The following is an 18,741-nucleotide window of genomic DNA, read 5'->3' on the forward strand; positions in this document are numbered from 1 at the left end:
AGGATGGAAGAGGGAGGCGAAAGAGTCAGAAAAGTAGATGAGATGATGGAAGCTGGGGTCAGAGTGAAGCAATTGCTGGCTGGAACGACGTTATAAGCAGGCATGGAAGGCGGTAGACTCTAGAAGCTGGAAGAGGTAAGGAAATGGATACCCCCCAGATCCTCCAGAACTACCATCCTGCCAACACCTTGAATTTAGCCCAGGGCAACCCATTTCAGACTTGTGACCTCATGAACTGTGAGATAATAAATCTGTATTGTTTTAAGCCACTAAATTTGTGGTAATTTGTTATGAAAGTGATAGGGAACTCATATGGAGCCTGTGGGCTGGATGTGGAGGGCCGGGACTTGATACCAGACAGTTGCTACTGGCAAGTCACCCACCCTGGAGCTGAGAGAGGCTCTGGCAGGATCCCCCACTTCTCTCTGTCCATGGAGTTCCAGGTGACGTGCCCTAAGAGCAGCCCCTGGGGAAGCCCCAATGCGACTTTACTCTCCCTCATCACCCTTTCTGCCTCCTTTCTTCTCTTCTAGTGACTCTACCAACTTGCTACATGACCTTGAGCAGACCCCTTCCATTTGCAGACCTAGGTTTCTCTATACGAAAAAGGAAAGTAGGGATGGGCTAGGGGACCCTCTAGGGCCTTCCAGACCTGATGCGGTGAGTCAGCATTTCCAGGATGTGATGGGCCTACTGAAAGCTCTCTGATGATGCTTGTGAACTGTCTTCCATCCCCAGGCAGGTTTCCTCCAGAGAGCGCTAACCAGAATCTTCCCTGCTACTACAGACAATGCACTTATGCCCAAACACTGACCTCAGTTAAAAGACAGGGGGGACAATGCTTTATTGACTTGGCACCTATGAACTGGTGGCTACAGGCCCCCAGGGTTCTTTGCATCTGCAAAGTGGAGGTTCTGTGGTGGGAGCAGCGTAAATCAGAGATGCTGGTTCCAGCTGCAGGGAGGGGCCACTGTCCCTGCTTTGGCCCCTCCAGTCCCCTTGTCCAGCCAAGCACCATCTGAGTCTAGGCCCCCTCGGAGCAGGCCAGGGCCATGACCCAGGTTCTTCTGCAGCCCTAGGGAGTCTAAGGTAAGAGCTGTAGGCCTCTCCTGCCTGCCCTCTTCTTGGGGATCTCAGATGGGTTGGGGGAAGGGAGATGCCCAATTTACAGAGAGCCCCTGAACCTCCTGGACCAAGGTCCAGGAAGGCTGGGTTAGGGGTGTTGTAACAGGAATCCCACCAAAGAGGAAAGTTAGGAGTTATTCCCTTCCCACTATTTTCTGTTTTAGCTGAGCAGGAAATGGGAGCTTTCATTGAACTGGGCCCACATAGAGGATGACATACACTAAGTTAATGGAGTAGAGCCAGGCTATTCCAGGCAGGACCACACCGTCTGAGTAGGCTCTCTCCCAGGTAAGGGGAGGGAAGGGCAGAGTGAACTGCAATTGTCACAAGAGGAGGACTTCTTGGAGGAGGAGGGACAGGTCCCAGTAGGCTCCCAGAAGAGTTAGTCTGCAGAGTGGGCTGGGTCAGGTCACGACGGTCGGCACAGGACACTGGCATCCTCACTGTGGTCACAGTTGTGGGCATCCCAGCGGATGTGAGAGCAGAGCAGCAGGGCATTCTCATCCCCACGGCACTTGACATTGTCCAGGAGGATAGGCCCACTGCCTGGGCCAAAGTGGGCCTCACCAGGGGCTGCCAGGGCCTGACCACAGCCCAGCTGGCGACACAGGACACCAGCTGCCCGCAGGTCCCAAGCATCATCGCAAACAGTGCCCCACCGCTGCCCTAGGAAGAGCTCTACACGGCCCTCGCATTGGTGGGCTCCGTTGGCCAGACGTAGGTGACCTGTGGGGAGACAAGGCCTGGGGCTGGAAGGGGCTGGCCCAGGACAGGCACTCACTCCCAAGCTAGGCCAGGGAAGGGTAGACAGAGGAGGCAAAGGGCGGTGGTTTGGGACACAGCACTGCCCTGGGAGCCACTGGATAAGGGCAGACAAATGAGATTAAAATAGGATGGGCATCAGTCTAGACTCAGTCTCAAGATCAGAAGAACATGGACAAGCCTTTGTGGGGTGCTCTGTGCATGCTGGGAGCTTCACATCTGCTCTCTCCTTAGTCCTCTGTTCACAATCCCAATACCTCAGCCCCAGGGCTGCTCTCTGTAAATGGTGACTGTGTGCCCTTAAGGTCATCATCATCTTCCCTACCCCCTGGACTCCCCAGGCTAAAGCCTGAATTCTCCCATTGCTCTCCTCAGGTCAGGAGCCCCATCCCGTCATTTTGGTCCCAACTCTAGAAATCTCTAGATCGCTCTACCTTAAAACCCACCTCTCTCTTTCTGGACATCATACCTCTATTAATGAGGCCTGAGACCAGCACAAAAGGACAAAGGTTCCAGGATCTGGTGCATATGTGCTGTGTAACCCCAGGCTGTGCCCTCCCCTCAATTCTGGTCCTTCCTATCCTGATGCCTCCACCACACTCTTACAGGTTGTGGGTACCTACCGTCCCTGGGCCGAGGAGTGGGAACCCGCGTGGTCTCAGAACCATCCTGCTGGACTAGCTCATCTGGGCCTGCTCAGCAAGGACAAAGAAAGAGGTGGCTGTCACAGTGGGGAACTCATACCTTGTGCCAGGTCACCTCTTACCCTCCAAGGAAAGCCTGATCTAGGGTCAGAGAGGACTTCACAGGTACCCACTCCTTGGAACAGAAATGAGGGTTGTGCTTGTTTCATCCTGGGGCCCAAAGCAGAACCCTTTGTAGCCTAGCCCTTCCTGGTCAAGGCCACCAGGGCAGCAAACAAGGGTGAAGATACCAATTCCCGTACCAATCAATGAAGAGACGCATTTTAAAATGTGTCACACTCTGCAAACACTCCTTTTCCACTGACTCCTCCCAAAGGTCACACGCTTGCTGCTCGAAAGCTGATAAACTCTCTCTGCTAACTAGAGCTTCCCAGGTCCTTGATGCAGTAAAGCAAAAGCGCCCCGGCCACGCCCCTTACAGACTCCCACACTTAAACCCTTGCCTTCGGACTCTCACCTGGGGCCCTGCCCCTCACTGCCGCAGAGCGCGCGCCCTCCGCAGGCCCCGCCCCACTCCCTTACTGCAGAGGGCGCTCCCTTCCCGGCCCCGCCCACGCCGCGCAGCCGCAGAGCTCGTCGGTGATCGAGCTCCGCCTCTCTCTGCGGAGTGTGCGTTCTCTTCGGCCGCCCTCACGCAGCAGAGCCGCAGAGTCCTCACGCGAGACCCCGCCCGCGCCGCGCTGCGTGCCTACGCACGGCCCCGCCCATTCCTCAGAGCCGGCCTGGTCCCGCCTGCGCCGCAGTTGGCGTCTGCGCGCTGCCCCGCCCAACTCTCAGCTGTCCCTCTGTCCCGCTCCGGCCGCAGATCGCTTCTATGCAAGAGCCTGCCACGGCCTCACCTGAGCAGAGTGCGCCCGCATCCTCGTGGTGGCCACAGTTATGCTGGCCCCATCCCAGGTGGAAGCAGTCGCTCAGGCGGGCCTCCGTGCCGGCGCAGCCTACGTTGTCCAGCAGCACCGGGCCGCGGCCGTAGCCGAAGTGGCCGAGGCCTGTGGCGCCCAGCGCCGGCCCGCAGCCTGCCTCGCGGCAGGCCACGCGCGCGTCCGCGAAGTCCCAGTCATCGTCGCACACGGTGCCCCAGCCCCCGGCGTACAGCACCTCCACGCGGCCGCGGCACGGGCCCGGGCCGCCCACCAGCCGCAGCCGCCCGCCTGCGGGGCGCACAGGCCCGCGGCCAGAGGGGCTGGGCTGGGGCCGCTGGCTCCAGGGCAGAGCCCCGGCCCCACCCTGTCCCACCCCGCAACGGAACCCGGGCAATGCCACTTACTTTTCTTCCCTGCGGCCCAGGCGGCTGTGGTGAACAGTGCTGGCTCCTTGGAAGGCAGGGCACCAACTCCTGTAGCTGCGGAGACAGGGCATCTAAAGCATTTAAAGAGGACAGGGAAGCCTTCTGGCCTGCAGCAGGGCACAGGGCGCCTACTGAGATGCCCCCACTGAATGTACCACACCTGCACCCCACACTCAGCCTCAGTCCTAGAGTCACCATGTTGTCTGGTGTGGTGGGGGTCATCAGGAAGCTTGAATGGAATGAACCGAATCCTGTTTCTAGGCATTAGGCTAATTTCAATCCCAATGATAGTTCCAGCCCTAATTCCAAATGTACTTATATCCTTCATTCAACTTTTATCTCAGCTTTCTCCCAAGGCTTCTCAATTTCCAATCTCAGCACCAACCTGAATTTTATTTCAGTTTTGAAGAAATCTCTTACTGCCTCCTCCCACCCTGCTGAACTTTTCAGAGTTCTGGATTTCATCCTTGCTCCATCTGCTCATCTGTTCTCTCACCCACCTCTTTACCATCTGGCCAAAAACCCTGGCCTGCTAGCCCAGGCCTCTTCCCCATGGATCCAGAACAGTCTTCCCAATTCCCAGCCCTGCCCACCTTGTCCCTACCCTTCCAGCCTGGAGGGCTGGGCTCCTTACCTTCTGGCTCTGTGTGCCATGCCCAGTCCTCTCTTGTGGCTGAGGGTGTTAGTGCTGTGAGAGTCGGGTGGCCCAGGACTAGAGTAGGAGAGAAGGAAGCAGGGTCAGAGGCCAGGGTTTTGGTTCCTGGTCAACCTAGGGCTGCATAGAGGATGGAAGGGTCTCCTCCTTGGAGAAGACAACAGATTTTACTTCCAGAGCTGGGGGCTTAGCCCCAGCTCGGGTCCAAGGAGGTCTGCTCTACTTTACCAGTTCTCATAATTTATTTGTGCTGCCTAGAGGTACAATGGACAGTTTATACAGGGCTTTCACTGATGTGCTTTCATTTCTCTCTAATGTCCTTAGAAGTACAAAGTGTGTCCAAGATGGGAAGACAAAGAAGGTCTCACCAGGGAGGACCATGCTGTGTGTGTCCTGAGGGGCTTGCAGAACGAAACTCATTCACATCTTACAGGTAATGTAAGACTAGAAAGGGCAATGAGCATGCCCAAGGCCATGCAGCAAGGTTAGCTGAGGCTTTAGCAGGGCTCACTGAGTGACCATTGGTAAGGTTCTGCCTCACTGGGCCTCAGTTTTCCCTTCTGTGAATTGAGGAAAATGATCCCTGGTTTGATGTGAGGCATAGGCAAGCACTTTATATCTGGTAGAGTGGAGTCCATTTGTGAAGTGCCATTATTGGCCCTATTATCCTCTTTGCTCAGAAAACCTCTCAAAGCGGGAGAGGGTCCAAGTGAGAGGAAATACTATTAAAAGATTAGCAGGATTACAGAGGGCTGTGTATTGCTGGGGACATACCTGGGTTACAGTGAGCGAATTCTGGAGTATCTCTGGAGAGATTCTAGAGTACTATCACTTTACTCTTAAGTGTTCCATGAAGAGTATTTAGAAAGTGCTAGAAAATTCTGGAGGCATTTTTGCAGTACTGTTAGATAATTCTGGAGTTTTAGTGGGGTAATACTGCAGTATTACATAGCTTTGTATTCTGTCACAGAGACTACTAGGATTTTCTGAGGCACTTTTTTCTAGAGCAATACCGAGAAACTTAAACTAATTTGGGTACCCTTTTCGAGAGCTCGGGAAGGCAGTCAACAACCCGGTCCCCGCTGGGTCCCGGCCCCGCTCCCGGCCCCACCCCCGAAGCTCGCACCTGCGCAGAGCGCGCCGGCGTCCTCGTGGTGGCCGCAGTTGTGAACACCCCAGCCCAGGCTCAGGCAGGCTGCCAGACGGAGCTCGCCTCCCTCACAGTGCACGTTGTCCAGCAAGATGTGCCCCGTGCCGTAGCCGAAGAAAGCGTTGGTGGTGGCGGCCAGGGCCGCCCCGCAGCCCAGCTGGCGGCAGACCACCGTGGCGTCCGGGAGCCCCCAGTCATCATCGCACACAGTGCCCCACAGGCCACCGTGCAGGATCTCCACTCGGCCCTGACACGGACCCGCGCCCCCGACCAGGCGCACGCTGCCCTCACCTAGTGACAGGAGTGGGGAGTTGGGGGGGAGCAGGGAGCATCTCCCACAGGGCTTTGCTGCCTAGCACTTCCAAAAGTGCACCCAACCCAACGCTTTCCCACAATGCCCCAGGCCCCCTGCATACCCACAGTGCTTGGTGCCCCAGGACCTAAAACCCAGGAGGAGCTGCTCACCCACTTACCCTAAAAGCACAGCCTCCTCACACTTTAGATTGGGGGTGCTTTGTGAGATATGAGGACAGATCCCTATAACTGTCACTTCCTGCCTAAAAGCCACCCTCCCTGGCCTTATCCATGCTCTCCTAACCATCTATGATGTGCTGCTTACCTCATTTACTAATACAGTGAAAGCCTTCTCACCTTTCCGGGTGCAGCACTAACAACTCTTCCTCCAGGAAACCCTGCCTGATTTCTGTTGAATGGGACGCTCTTCCTCATCTCAACTTCCTTGCCTTTTTATCTGTCCATCTTTAAGGGAACTTTTCATTTTCTTGTTCCACATCATTATCAATATTCTATGTATATCTGACTCTCCCATTAGATTAAGCTCCAGCCCCCACCTCTCTTATTTTCTCCAACCTTATGCTATATTTATCATCCCACTGGAATGAATCCTCTTTCCCTATCCAGAAGTGAGCAGCCTGAGGGGGTGCAGGGGACAGGGTGGGATGAGGGAATGACCAAACTCACCCGTCAGTAATCCCTCTCTTCCCGCTGCCTAGGGTAGGGTGTAGGAGATTCCTCCCTGGATCCCTCTCCTAAGACGCAAGTGGTCCCCCACATTGGCCTTACTTACCTTTTCCATTCTGGAGAGTTGGAGGGGGTGCCTTGCTAGTTAAGACTTTCCTTGTTGGGGGCTGTGTGGGCAAGAATTCTGGGAAAGAAGCAGGGTGGAAGGGAGGATATGGTTTGTTCTGATCTCCCTCCTCACATGCAAAGGTATATGAGGGGCAGAGTATGGACCCCTAAGGTACCTGCCTTCAGGGCCTCTGGCCACATGAAAGGTCAAAGCTGGAAACTCTTGGGTATGAGAGAAGGGGCCACCCTTCCTGAAAGCAGTAGCTTTAGAGGAGTTTGCTTTAGAGGATCCCTTTTAGTTCTTAAAGCAGCATCACATCACTTGAGAACTTGTTAGAGGTGCAAATTCTCAGGTTCTCCTCCTCTCCCACCCCTGACCTCCGCCGACCTGCAGAATCAGAAACTCTGGGAAGGGGCCACAATCTGTTTTACTGAGCTCTCCAGCAGATTTTCTTGAAAATCAGAACTACTGCTCTCTCTCGGAGATCTGTTGCAGCTTTATATTGAGTGGGCCTTATGCTAGTGTTGACACCCAATCGTCTGGTTTTAAAAATGGGAAGAGGGCCCTGCTAGGACAATCAAGACCCTCAATGGAAGTAGTAATGCTGGTTTTCAGCAGAGGTCATGCAATTAGTGAGAGCACAGCAGGGGCCCAGCCTCCTGACAGCACCATGCACTGCAGTCACTGGCTTGGTCTTCTTCATTGAAACAATCTCACTGCTGGGCAGTCCCTTCATGTAACTAGCCTGCAGTCCTACAGCCTGCCAGTCTGTCTGCCCTTCCAGATCACAACCTGTTCTGCTCACCATCACACAGGACTGCCACGTCCTCATAGTGAAAGCAGTTGTGGACACCCCAGCCTCGGCTGCCACACTCGCTCAGTGCAGTCTCCTGCCCGCGGCACTCCACGTTGTCCAGCAGGATGGGGCCTCGGCCCTGGCCAAAGGCAAGGGGCCGCGGCACAGGCAATGCCAGGCCACAGCCCAACTGACGACACACCACGTTGGCGTCCACCACGTCCCAGTCATCGTCGCAGACGCTGCCCCAGGAGCCGCCATGCAGGACCTCCAGGCGCCCCCGGCAGCGACTCGGGCCCCCCACCAGCCTCAGCTCTGTGGAGAGGATTGAGCTGGTACAAGGGGGATCACTGGGCCCAAGTTACGGGATACCCACCTTGGGATCAGTCCCTCCTGGGCCTTATTTCTCCCTTTCTGTAAAATGGGGAGATTGGAGCAATCCCTTTGGGGGGCACCTACAGTCATAGAGGGCTGGTTAGTCATTATTCCGTGAGGTCTTCTGTCTGAGCATTTGCATACCAGGGGATGGAGGCAGGGGGTAGGAACAGAGGGGCAGGGGCACCTACCTGGAAAGGGCAGTGAGGTGGGCTGTAGGGCACTGGCTGGAACAGAGTGAGGAAGAGCATTGGCCCCTCAGCCCCCTCCCTTGGCTGCTGACCCTGGGACAAGCCTCCCCTCCTCCCCCCATGGTCCTCCCCCTCCTACCCCCTCCTCCTGACTAGCCTGCTTTTTCAAAGCCCCTGACTGCCTCAGTTGGCCTCCTTGCTTCATCCCTCACCCATTGGTCCGTGGGCCACCCCAGAGAGCTGTGCCTGAGACACAGATCAACCTATCTCACTCCACTGCTAAATTCGTCAAAGACTCCCCTTTTCCTGCAGGAGTCCCAGACCCTAAGCTTTGTCTACAAAGCCTACCAGGATCCTCTAACCAGCCTCACCTTACTTCTTAATCTCCCATCAATCTGTCACCAAGTCTTTAACTCGGCAGTCTCCTCTACTAAGCCTGCCCATTACAGCCCTGCAGATCTAGCCCCCACCAATGGGAAGCCTTCCTGGAGCCCTCAGCTGGAAGTGCACTCTTTTTCCCTCTGAATCCTTGGGAACCACATACCCACCCCTTTCCAGGCCTTCTGCCTGGTGATGTGGCCATGCCCGTCTCATCTCAGTTTCCCCTATAGCCTGTTATTCCCCAGATGCTCAGGAGAGCTGCCTTAGGTGCGTAAATTAACTTTGAGATTCATTACGATTTCCCTCCAAAGACTGACCGATATTAAGGCCTGCTACAGCTCTCATGTATGTACATCCCAGGCACTGCACTCATTGCTTTGTGTGGCCTGGCTCCCTTCATCATTAGGACAACTTGTGAGGTAGGTTGGATTTTGCGGAAGGAGAAACTTCAGTTTTAGTGAGGGAAGGCCACACAGCAAATAAAGGGTGGAGCTGGGACTCCAACCTATATAGCCACACTTTTCCTCACCACACAGTTCTGGCCTCAGAGGGAAACTGGCTTAGCATGAGAGATTGAAAACCCCTTAATAGCCCCTCATCTGTACACAGGGTATTAGTTCTGACATATTCACATACATTACCTCATAGAGTCCTTACAACCTCTGAGGCATGTACTTGTGAACTCATTTTACAGATAAAGAAACTGAGGTCCTGTTTCTTCTTTCCTATGTTAGGATAGTCCCTCAGTTGTTTGATTCCATCTGTTCCACCAGCTGGCTTTCTACCAGTTACTGGTGAGTCCACACCTTTTCCCTCCTTCTCTATTTCCAATTTCCTAACTGCCCATACTCTGTGTGTGTTAAGCCTTCACCTCTAGCACTGAGCCTTCCACTCTCCCAACTCAGACCCTTAGCCTTCATCAACCCTGGGCAAATGTCAGAGCTGGAATGAATGTTGGAAACCACCTCATTTACAAACCACCCCCTGCCATGATTTTACAGCTGGGAAAACAGAGCCAGAAAGGGGAAGGTTCGGGGAGGTGGGGAGAGCACTCACCCAGCGGAAAGAGGAGGAAGAAGGACAGGGCTGGGGGGAGAAGAGGAGGGGCAGTGCTCCTGTCTCTGGACCTCCACCCCTGGCTCTTCTCATCAGGCTGGGGACCAATTTGCATCTCTGCTTCCTTGTGGATCCAGCCAGTGGATGGCCTTTCCAATGGTCCCATCAAGGGGTGGTGGAGAAGTCACAGCTGGAACATCTGGAATTAAAGTTTCCAAGTCACTTCTTCTAGCTGGAAGGGCCCAGGGAGACCTTCAGTCTGGGGGAAGTGACATTTCCACTTGGGTTCAGTATTCTGAGTGGAGACTTCTGGAAGATGAGAAGGACAGAAGCACAGACAGAAACTGCTCATTAGGAGTTAGGTCTGGCTGGAGCAAAGTGTATATGAAAGCATGTGATGGGAGATGAGGTTGGAGGGTTGTCTGATCCCAAACGGAGATAGGTCTACACGGCTGTGCTGAAGGCTCAGTTTTTCCTCTGGGGCAGCCCTTCCCAAAGCAGGGTACTGTTGTCACTGGTGGTAACCCACATAATTTTAGGGGGAGATGGATGGACAATTACTGTTTTATTTTTGTTTACTTCTTTCTTTTACAGAAAAAAATTTCTATTTATGGCAAAGGATCCTGGCTTTCTATTTATTTGGAGCAATGTAAAGTTTCTCTTTAAAGTTAAATTAAATCAGAAAAAAATGAGTCAATTGAAAAATAAATCAAGGAAATATGGTTCCCAGGATTCCCAATATTGTAGGGCTGGGACCATAAATGCCATTTAGGATGCTCTGCCCCTTTGAGGTGGGAAGCCCTTGAAGATGATTTTTTTTCAATTTCGGATTGAGGTATACAAATCAAAAAGTGCGTAAACTGTAAGTGTAGCACTCAGTAAACAAATTCACACCATGTAACCAGCATTCCAGTGTGTGGACAATGATTGGATGGTTGGGGGGAGATGGGGGCTGGTTTAGATGATGGGTCTGTTTAGGATATACCAAGAGTGAGGTGCCCGGGGACATGGGTGCCCCTCTCAGCAGGAATGCTCCCCCTCCCCCCTGATCTTTCCCTGGCTTTGCCTCCATCCTGGCATACAAACAGTCTGATTGGGAAGAGGATGAAAACCTATCTGGATGTGGACACAAGGTTTTCAATACTCCATTCATGGGGCCCAGTACAGCCCCCAGTGGAATAATCAGCTTTTGTCCTCATGGGGACAGCTGGGAGATGGGAGTTGAGAACTGTGAGGAGGGGGAGCCATGGTCCAGTCTTTGCTGAGGGGTCCATAATGACCTGGGCCTGCCCCTTTCTCCCAGGTCTTAGGGCCACCCACCTCTCAGGCTGCTGCTGGGACACTGGCCCTCCCAGGTAGGGAAGCCTCTACTATGTGAGTATGAGGGCACACAGCTTCTAGGGAACTTGGCTGGAAATCCTGAAGCTAACCCCCCATCCTCTGCCACTGTGGCCCAGGAGTGAGGGAAAAGGATCCCTGATCTTGACCTCCACTAACCTCAAGTCCCAGATATCCCCAGAACTCTCAGTGGGCCTCGTGGGGCCTGCCTTACCTCCCTCCAGCTCAGAGCTTGGCCCCCAGGCCTGCTCCTGCCTACCACCGTGGGAAGCTTGGTCAAAATGAGGCTTAACTGTTCCCTGCCTTCATGGATTGTGGCCCCCTAAAGCTCCCATACTCCCTTCCCACCCTGTAGTAGTGCACCTTGTGCCCTGAACTGTCTCCTTACAGTGCAGGGCAGGCAGCATATACAGTGGTTATGAGCATCAGCTCCACCATTTGCTAGCCGTGTGAGTTCACCTAGCTGAGCCTCATTGTCCTCATCCGTAAAACGGGGCTAGTAATACCATTACCTCTTGCAGCTGTTGCTAGGATACATGAACTCAAGCTTATAAAAGGTTCAGCCCATGCCTGGCCCACCATAAGTGTGGTAGCTCTTACTATGATCACTGTTTCCCCATCTAGAGAGTGGACCCTGGAGAGCAGGGACCAGATTTTCTCCATCAGTAGCACCTGGCTCAGGGTGGGTACTAAGGAAATGTAGAATGACTGAATGGAGGTTTGGGCTGCAGAATGCTAAAACTGAAGCAGTCAGAAGGGGCCCGGGGGGATCACCGAGGACAACTCCACATCTGACCTGTGGGAAACTCACGTCACACACACTCACTCACACACGCCAGCAAAAGTGAAGAATTCATACCTGGGGTAATGCTCTAGGCTCCTTCTGTCCCTTCTTCTGTCATCAATCCAAGTTCAAATCACTTTTTCTGCCCCCAGAAGTTTAGGAGGGGGAAGGATCCCCCAGATGCAAAGCAACACAGACCTTTCTTCTTTTCTTTCCAAAGCTGGGAGATGAGCAGAGGCAAAGTCCCCGTCCATGGAGCTGGCTGGTGGCCCCAGCCTGTCCCCACCCGACCTTAGGGGCAGAGGGAAGCAAAGGGAGAGTGGAGGTGGCCTGCAAGTTCTGTAGCAACCCTTGAGAAGGGGCACCAGACAGAGGAGGCACTGGGGTTGGGGGGCAGGCTTAGACTCTCAAGGCCACGCACCTCCTCCTCCTCCTTCCCTCCACCCCAGGGCTCAAGTTTCAGAAAAGCCTGGGTAGGTCTCCACCCCTTTGCAGGGCAGCCAAAAGCATCCTTGATCTCCTGCGACAGCCCTGATCCATCCCTTAGTTCTTTTGCCCGGAAGCCTCCTAACTATATTCTGACTCGTGTCCCACTCGGGGGTTTGGAAACATGGTCGTGGGAGCCAGAGTGCGGGCAGTGGGCTTCCCACGTGGGCAGGGCCTCTGATTTTGCTACTGATTTTCACCTTACTGTGGTTCTTCTTGAGTGTTGGTACCTGTGGGACTTTGGGGCTTCTGCAGTTATAGGTGACAAGAAGTGGCAGGTGGCTTACTCTGTAGTTTACAGCTTCAGTCAAGTGCTGTGCTGGAATTTGTACCTTCTGGCCAGAACCACCAACCCTCAGAGCTGGAGGGGACCCTTGGAGCCCCTCTAGGGTGGTTTCCAAGCCTGGATGTGCATCCATATCACCCCTGGGGAACTTTAAAAATATACAGATTCCTGCCCCATTACTTCTGCCCCAGATATTGCGATCCAGCAGCTGAGGGATGGAGTCCTCCCTAAGAGTGTATGTTTGAAAATCTACTGAGAATCAAACAAGTTTGGGGGCCAGGAGTCTAATCCAAGCTGCAGCTGGGAAAACTGAGGCCAAGAGAGGAAAATGGAGACACAGCCTATGGGCCCTCAAAGGACTTAGTTTCCTGAATCTGGAGCCTGATCTTGCTTCCCACTTCTCAAAGAAAATTCTCAGTGGAGTGGGGTGGGTATAGTTCAGTTGTAGAGCACATGCTTAGCATGCACAAGGTCTTGGGTTCAATCCCCAGTGCCTCCAATAAAAATAAATAAACTCCTTTTTTTTTCTTAAAAGAGAAAATTCTCTAGTGAGAGGTCTGCCATCACCTTGCTCCCAAACCTACACACCCTCACGTGTCTGCACCCATCCCTCCTTTCCTCCTGCTTCCTTCCTCCTTCCTGGGGCCTGAGGAACTGCTCCCCCGCAGTCCAGACCCCATCTCCTTCTGCCTTCTCAGGGACCTCCCTCTCTCCATCTGTGCGTCTTCTCTCTTCCGCATTCAGCTGCTCTTTCCCAAATGGATGCTTCGCGTGGGGCTTCTAAGCAACCTCTGGTCTCCGTCATTTAAAGCAAACAACAGAAAACCCTTTCAACCTATGTCATTTGGGTCCACAGGCTAGAAATGGCCGGGCCCTAGTATCCCTACCATGCTTCATCACCGGCTGAGGATGCCCGGGAATAGTGTGCTCTTGGCTCAAAGGCTGCAGTAGATCTGGAAGGTGCTACAAATGGAGGCTGTCAGCTGACTGCATTCCTCACAGTTCATCAGCAAGTTCTTCTCCGAGGGAGACCTTTGTGGCTGCCACTGGCCCCCACGCCCCTGTCCAGCTACTGCCTCACCCTCTCCTCCCAATCACAGCCAAACTTCCCCAAAGAGCTGTCTGCTCACCCACCTTCATCTCCTCTCAGCTAGCTCCAGTCAGCCTTTGGTCCTTACCATGCCACAGAAGCAACCCTTCCTCAGGTCAACAGTGACTTCCATGTCAGGAGATTCAAGGGACAATTTTCAGTCCTTGTTTTAGTTAGAGTATGACCACTGAAACTGCAACAGAGAGAACCTGTATTCATCAGTTTTTGTTATGATAGCATATATAACAAACAACCCCCAAATTGCAATGGCTTGCAACAAACATTACTTTTCTCACATGATTCTGCACATTGACTGTGATGGCCTCTATTTCAGGCTGTGGGTTGGGTTCAGGTCTGCTCTGTGTGGCCTTCATTCCAGGACTCAGGCTAAAGGAGGAGTAGTTACCTGGGGCACACTCCTCATAGAGAAGAAGGCAGAACACCCAAAGACTAAGCAAGCACATTTACAGCCTCTGCTGGGTCATGACATATCCCATCTGCTCATGTTTCATTGTCTACAGCAAGTCATATGGCCCAGCCTGTTATCTGTCAGTGAGGCAGGGGAAGTATGTCTCTCCCATAAATAGAGAAGAGGAGAGAGTGCATATATGCTGAACAGTAGTATAACCTACCAGAAAACAAGAGGCTTAAACAATATTCAGATTTATTTTTCTCTTTCTCCTATAAGTGCTGGCAGGAGATCCAGAGCTTATGACTGTGAAGGACCCAGATTCCTTCTCTCTTGCTCTTCCACCCAGGGCTTCCTTCTCATGGTCCAAGATGGCTGCTCCATCCTCTGCTGTCATGCTTTTATTTCAGCCAGTGTATCAGTCAGCTCGGGCTGCCATAACAAAATACCACGGACTGTGTGGCTCAAACAATAGAATTTTATTTTCTCACAGTTCTGGAGGCTGGAAAGTCCAATATCAAGGCTCTGGCAAGGTTTGGTTCCTGGTGAGAACCCTCTTCTTGGCTTGCAGACAACTGTCTTCTCACTGTGTACTCACATGGGTCTGGGAGTGCTTTTTGGTATCTCTTCTTATAAGGACACGAATCCTAGCAGATCAGTCTCACTCTTATGACCTCATTTAATCTTTTTTTTTTTTTACAATTTCACATTTTGTAGGGGGAGGTAATTAACTTTATTTACTTATTTTTAATGGAGGCACTGGGGATAGAATCCAGGACCTTGTGCATGCTAGGCACACACTCTTGACCTCATTTAATCTTAATTAACTCCTAAAGGTCTTATTTCCATATATAGTCATATTGGGGGTCAGGGTTCCAACATAAATTTTGGAGGAATGCATTTGGTCCATAATAGCCAATAAAAAGAGAAAGAAAGGACACACAGGACACACAGAAGTCATGATCCCTCCCTTTAGAGGCACGAACACGTCCCTTCTGCTCTCTCATGGCCGGAACATCTTCTCATGGCCATAGCGCAGCTAAGAATCTGATTACTGCATAATAAGGGAGAGAAAATGCCAGAGAACAATGTCAGTTTCTGCCATAGTCCTTGTGTTACTTGATATGTCAGAAGTGTTCGATACTCTATTATTTACAGTGCTCTCGGCTGCAAGTAACAGAAAATGCAAATCAAAATCTCTCACACAGAGGAGTTTTTATCTCACTTAATAAGAAGTCCAGAGGTAAAGCCATTTCAGGATTGGTTAATTCAGTGGAGTGACATCGACAAGGACCCAAGTCTGCTCTGCCACCATCAGCAAGTTGGCTCCTCCTTTTGGCTAGCTTCCCTCATGACTCAAGATGGCAGACTCAATTCTGAGTATGTGATGCATATGACAATGTTCAGAGCCAAAAAAGAGGAAACATCCCCATCTTGTGTCCTATTTTAAAAGCTAAGAAGACTTTCCCAGAAAACCCCCAAGAGAAACCCCCTCCAGTCTCACTGGCCAGATCTAGTAACTTTTCCATTGCAAAGCATGATTGACAAGTGAAGGGGAGCCCTAGGCTCAGCCCTAATATTTTCCTCCATCCGTATTCTCTCTCTAGGAGACTTTGAACAAGCTCTAGGTATATAATTTGTTGGTTTTGAGTATATTCACAGAGTTGTGCAACCATCACCATTATCTAATTCCAGAACATATTCATTACCCCAAAGAAACCTGTACCTATTAGCAGTCAGTCCCTATTCCCCCTCCCTCCTGCCCTTGGCAACTGCTAGTCTACTTTCTGTCCCTATGGATTTGCCCATTCTGCACATTTCCTATAAATGGGAATGTGGCCTTTTGTGTCCTGCTCCTTTCACTTAGAATAGTTTTCAAAGTTCATCCATGTTGTAGCATGTATCTGTACTTTATTCCTTTTTATGGCTCAGTAATATTGCCCATCCCCAGTACCTCCATTTAAAAAATAAACAAATAAACCTAATTACCTCCCCCACCAAAAAAAAATTTTAAAAAACAAAAAAACTAAGCATACACTTACCATACAACCCAGCAATTATATCCCTGGACATTTATTCCAGAGAAATGAAAACATGTCTGCACAAAAACCTATATAAGAATGTTCATAGCATGACTGTATCTCAATAAACAAAATTCATTACGGAAAAAAAAAAGAACGTTCATAGCAGCTTTATTTGTAATAGCCTGTAACTGGAAATAATCAAAGCATCCTATGTTAGGTAAATGGTTAAACAAATCATAGTAAAGCCACTCCATGGAAACTTTTCAACAATAAAAAGGGAACAAACTATTGATATCTGCAACAACTTGAATGGATTTCAATGGCATTATGCTGTGTGAAAAGAAGGTAATCACAAAAGGCCACACACTATATGATTCCATTTATATAATGTCCTTGAAATTACAAAATTATAGAGATGGAAGACAGATTAGTGATGCCCAGAGTGTAGGGGTTGTGGAGGGGAGTGGGGCAGGTGTGAAGGAATAGCACGAGAGAGATCTTTGTGATGATGAAATCGTTCTGTATCTTGATTGCATGGTAATTACAGAAATCTACACATATGATAAAATGCTAGAACTCTACACACACATCGTACAAATGTCACATTCATGGTTTTGATATTGTACTACAGTTACGTAAGATGTAATCACTGGAAGAACTCAGTGACGGGTATGCGGGACCTCCCTTTACATTTCTTTGCAACTTCCTTTGACTCTACAATTGGTATTTCCAAAAAACCCATTTTTTAAAAAGTCTCAGCTGACTTGCAGGAACAAAACAGCCTAATACTGTAAAATCAAAGCAAAAAAATTTATGCACTTCTCGAAATCATCACCTTGAGGTGTGAAAATGGATTGACAAGTGGTTTTCTTGATATGAGAAACTGCAGGTGCCCAGGGGCTGATTCATTGATTTACCTTCTCAAAGATCTTTTGGAAGCAGCGGGGCATGGCTTGATAGTAGGAAAGTCTGGTGTGCAGTGTGTGAGTGGCTTCCCACTGGGCCCCCGCATTCTGGAATGTCTTTCCCAAGTGGAGCACCTCTTCCACTCCTCAGCCCCCTGGGAGGGTAATAATACTCAAAAACTTTGATGACTCCTTTTAGTCAGTTACGAAAAGACTTCCTCATGCACTTCTAACGGCTCTGCCTTTTCTATTCACTGGAAATCGGTTGCATTAAGTCTAAGTGTCCACGTCCCCATTCTTCCCCGGTGTGTTAATCCAGGCAAGGTGGCGGAAGCGGGACTCCACTGCAGCCTGTGGTCAGGAAATGAAATTCTCATTGCGAAATGTGGTGCACTGTGACCAAGTGCAGGTTTCCACAGGACACGCAAAAGTGAAATCAGAGGATAGAAGAGAAGTGCTCAATATTTCCCCCTAGAGTCACTGAAACTTCATTCTTTGGTCTTTCTATAGACAACAGCAGGGAGCAGGTTTGGTGATCAGTATTGAAGGAGAGTTTTGTAAAACAGGCCATTCTGTTTATCCAGCACCTTCTTTCAGAAGCAGCATAAGGCCTAAGGGCTGCCAAGGCAGAAACATCCCAAGAGAAGTGCGCTCTGTGTTGGGCAACAAATGGCCCAGAGGAACCTTCTGGCAGCGGCTGTCATATTCTGAGAATCAGGCAGAACCTACAGGCCAGAAACTGCTTTCTCTTTTTTTTAACACAATATTTATATTTTATTCTTCAGTGGCAAATATATTTAACAGATCATTTACCATCTTCACTGGTTCTGAAGTGTGCAGCTCAGTAGTGTTGAGTATATTCACATTACTGTGACAGATCTCCAGAACGTCATCGCTTTTAACTAACTAGTCCCCATTAACCAACTCCCCTTTCCCCTTCCCCCAGCCCCTGACACCCACTGTTTGACTTTTTTAGGGCCTGTAATGTGACTACTCTAGGTACCTCATATGAGTACAATCACACAGTATTTCTTTTTGTGAATGCCTTATTTCACTCATCATAATGTTCTCAAGGTTCACCCATGTTGTAGCATGTAACAGAATTTCCCTTCTTCTTAAAGCTGAATTATTTGATTGCATGAACGGACCACATTTTATTCATCTGCTGAAGTCATCCTCAATTCTTTTTCTTGCATCCCAGTAATCAGCATCCTTCCATCAGCAAAATTTTTCCGCCTTCCCTCCAAAATATATCCAGAGCCCCACTTCTTATATCCTCACGTCACTTTAATAGAGCACTAATACATTGCTCAGCTGGGGTGATTTTGCCCCTATCGCGCCTGGGACAACTTCTAGGAACATTTTTGGTTGTCACAACCAGGTAGATGCTGCTAACCATCCTAAAAGGCACAGGACAGGCCTCCACAACATAGAAATATTTGGCCTAAAATGTCAGTGGTGCTGGGGGTGGGCTGCAGGAGTAGGCTGGTTGGTCTCCCCGTTCCCATGCTTGCCCCTCTAAATGTATTCTCTGCATAGTGACTAGGGATCCTTTTGAAAGGTAAATCACATCCTGTTATTCTCTTGCTAGAATGCCTTCCCATTAGGATGAGCTGGAAAAGCCCTTAAGGCCCTTCAGGAATAGGTCCCTGGCTGCTTCTCTGAGCTCACCTCCAACCCCTCCCTCCCTCATTCATTCTGCTTCCATCACTCCAGCCTCCTGGTCATTCCTGGGACAAACCAAGCCTGCTCCTGCCTCAGGGCCTTCGCACTTGCCCTTGGCCTGGAGATGTCTTCTCCCAGATATTTGCACAACTCACTCTCCCGCCTCATTCAAGCCTCTGCT

General features: G+C 50.8%; 1 protein-coding gene across 1 annotated transcript; it reads right to left on the bottom strand.

Moving 5' to 3' along the window:
* Nucleotides 1-819: 819 nt before the first annotated feature.
* SSC4D (scavenger receptor cysteine rich family member with 4 domains) lies at nucleotides 820-9,858 on the bottom strand. The gene is made up of 10 exons (XM_072943135.1): nucleotides 9,574-9,858; nucleotides 8,137-8,172; nucleotides 7,580-7,885; nucleotides 6,772-6,849; nucleotides 5,661-5,975; nucleotides 4,514-4,591; nucleotides 3,859-3,933; nucleotides 3,431-3,742; nucleotides 2,511-2,579; nucleotides 820-1,851 (listed from the first exon to the last, which is right to left on the bottom strand). The coding sequence occupies exons 1-10, from the start codon at nucleotides 9,737-9,739 to the stop codon at nucleotides 1,535-1,537; spliced, it is 1,752 nt and encodes a 583-aa protein (XP_072799236.1). The 5' UTR covers nucleotides 9,740-9,858; the 3' UTR covers nucleotides 820-1,534.
* Between the last annotated feature and the right edge of the window lie 8,883 nt (nucleotides 9,859-18,741).

This window comes from Vicugna pacos, chromosome 18 (assembly GCF_048564905.1).
Source record: "Vicugna pacos chromosome 18, VicPac4, whole genome shotgun sequence".
NCBI lineage: Eukaryota > Metazoa > Chordata > Mammalia > Artiodactyla > Camelidae > Vicugna > Vicugna pacos.

What these genes read in the sequence shown, in the direction of transcription:
- SSC4D (XM_072943135.1), bottom strand. Translation starts at nt 9,739, where the DNA reads ATGGGACCATTGGAAAGGCCATCCACTGGCTGGATCCACAAGGAAGCA. An exon ending in CGCCGGCGCGCTCTGCGCAG is followed by an intron (nt 4,592 to 5,660) that starts GTGCGAGCTTCG and finishes CTCCTACTCTAG; the next exon opens with TCCTGGGCCACCCGACTCTC. An exon ending in CTGGGCCGCAGGGAAGAAAA is followed by an intron (nt 3,743 to 3,858) that starts GTAAGTGGCATT and finishes TGCGCCCCGCAG; the next exon opens with GCGGGCGGCTGCGGCTGGTG.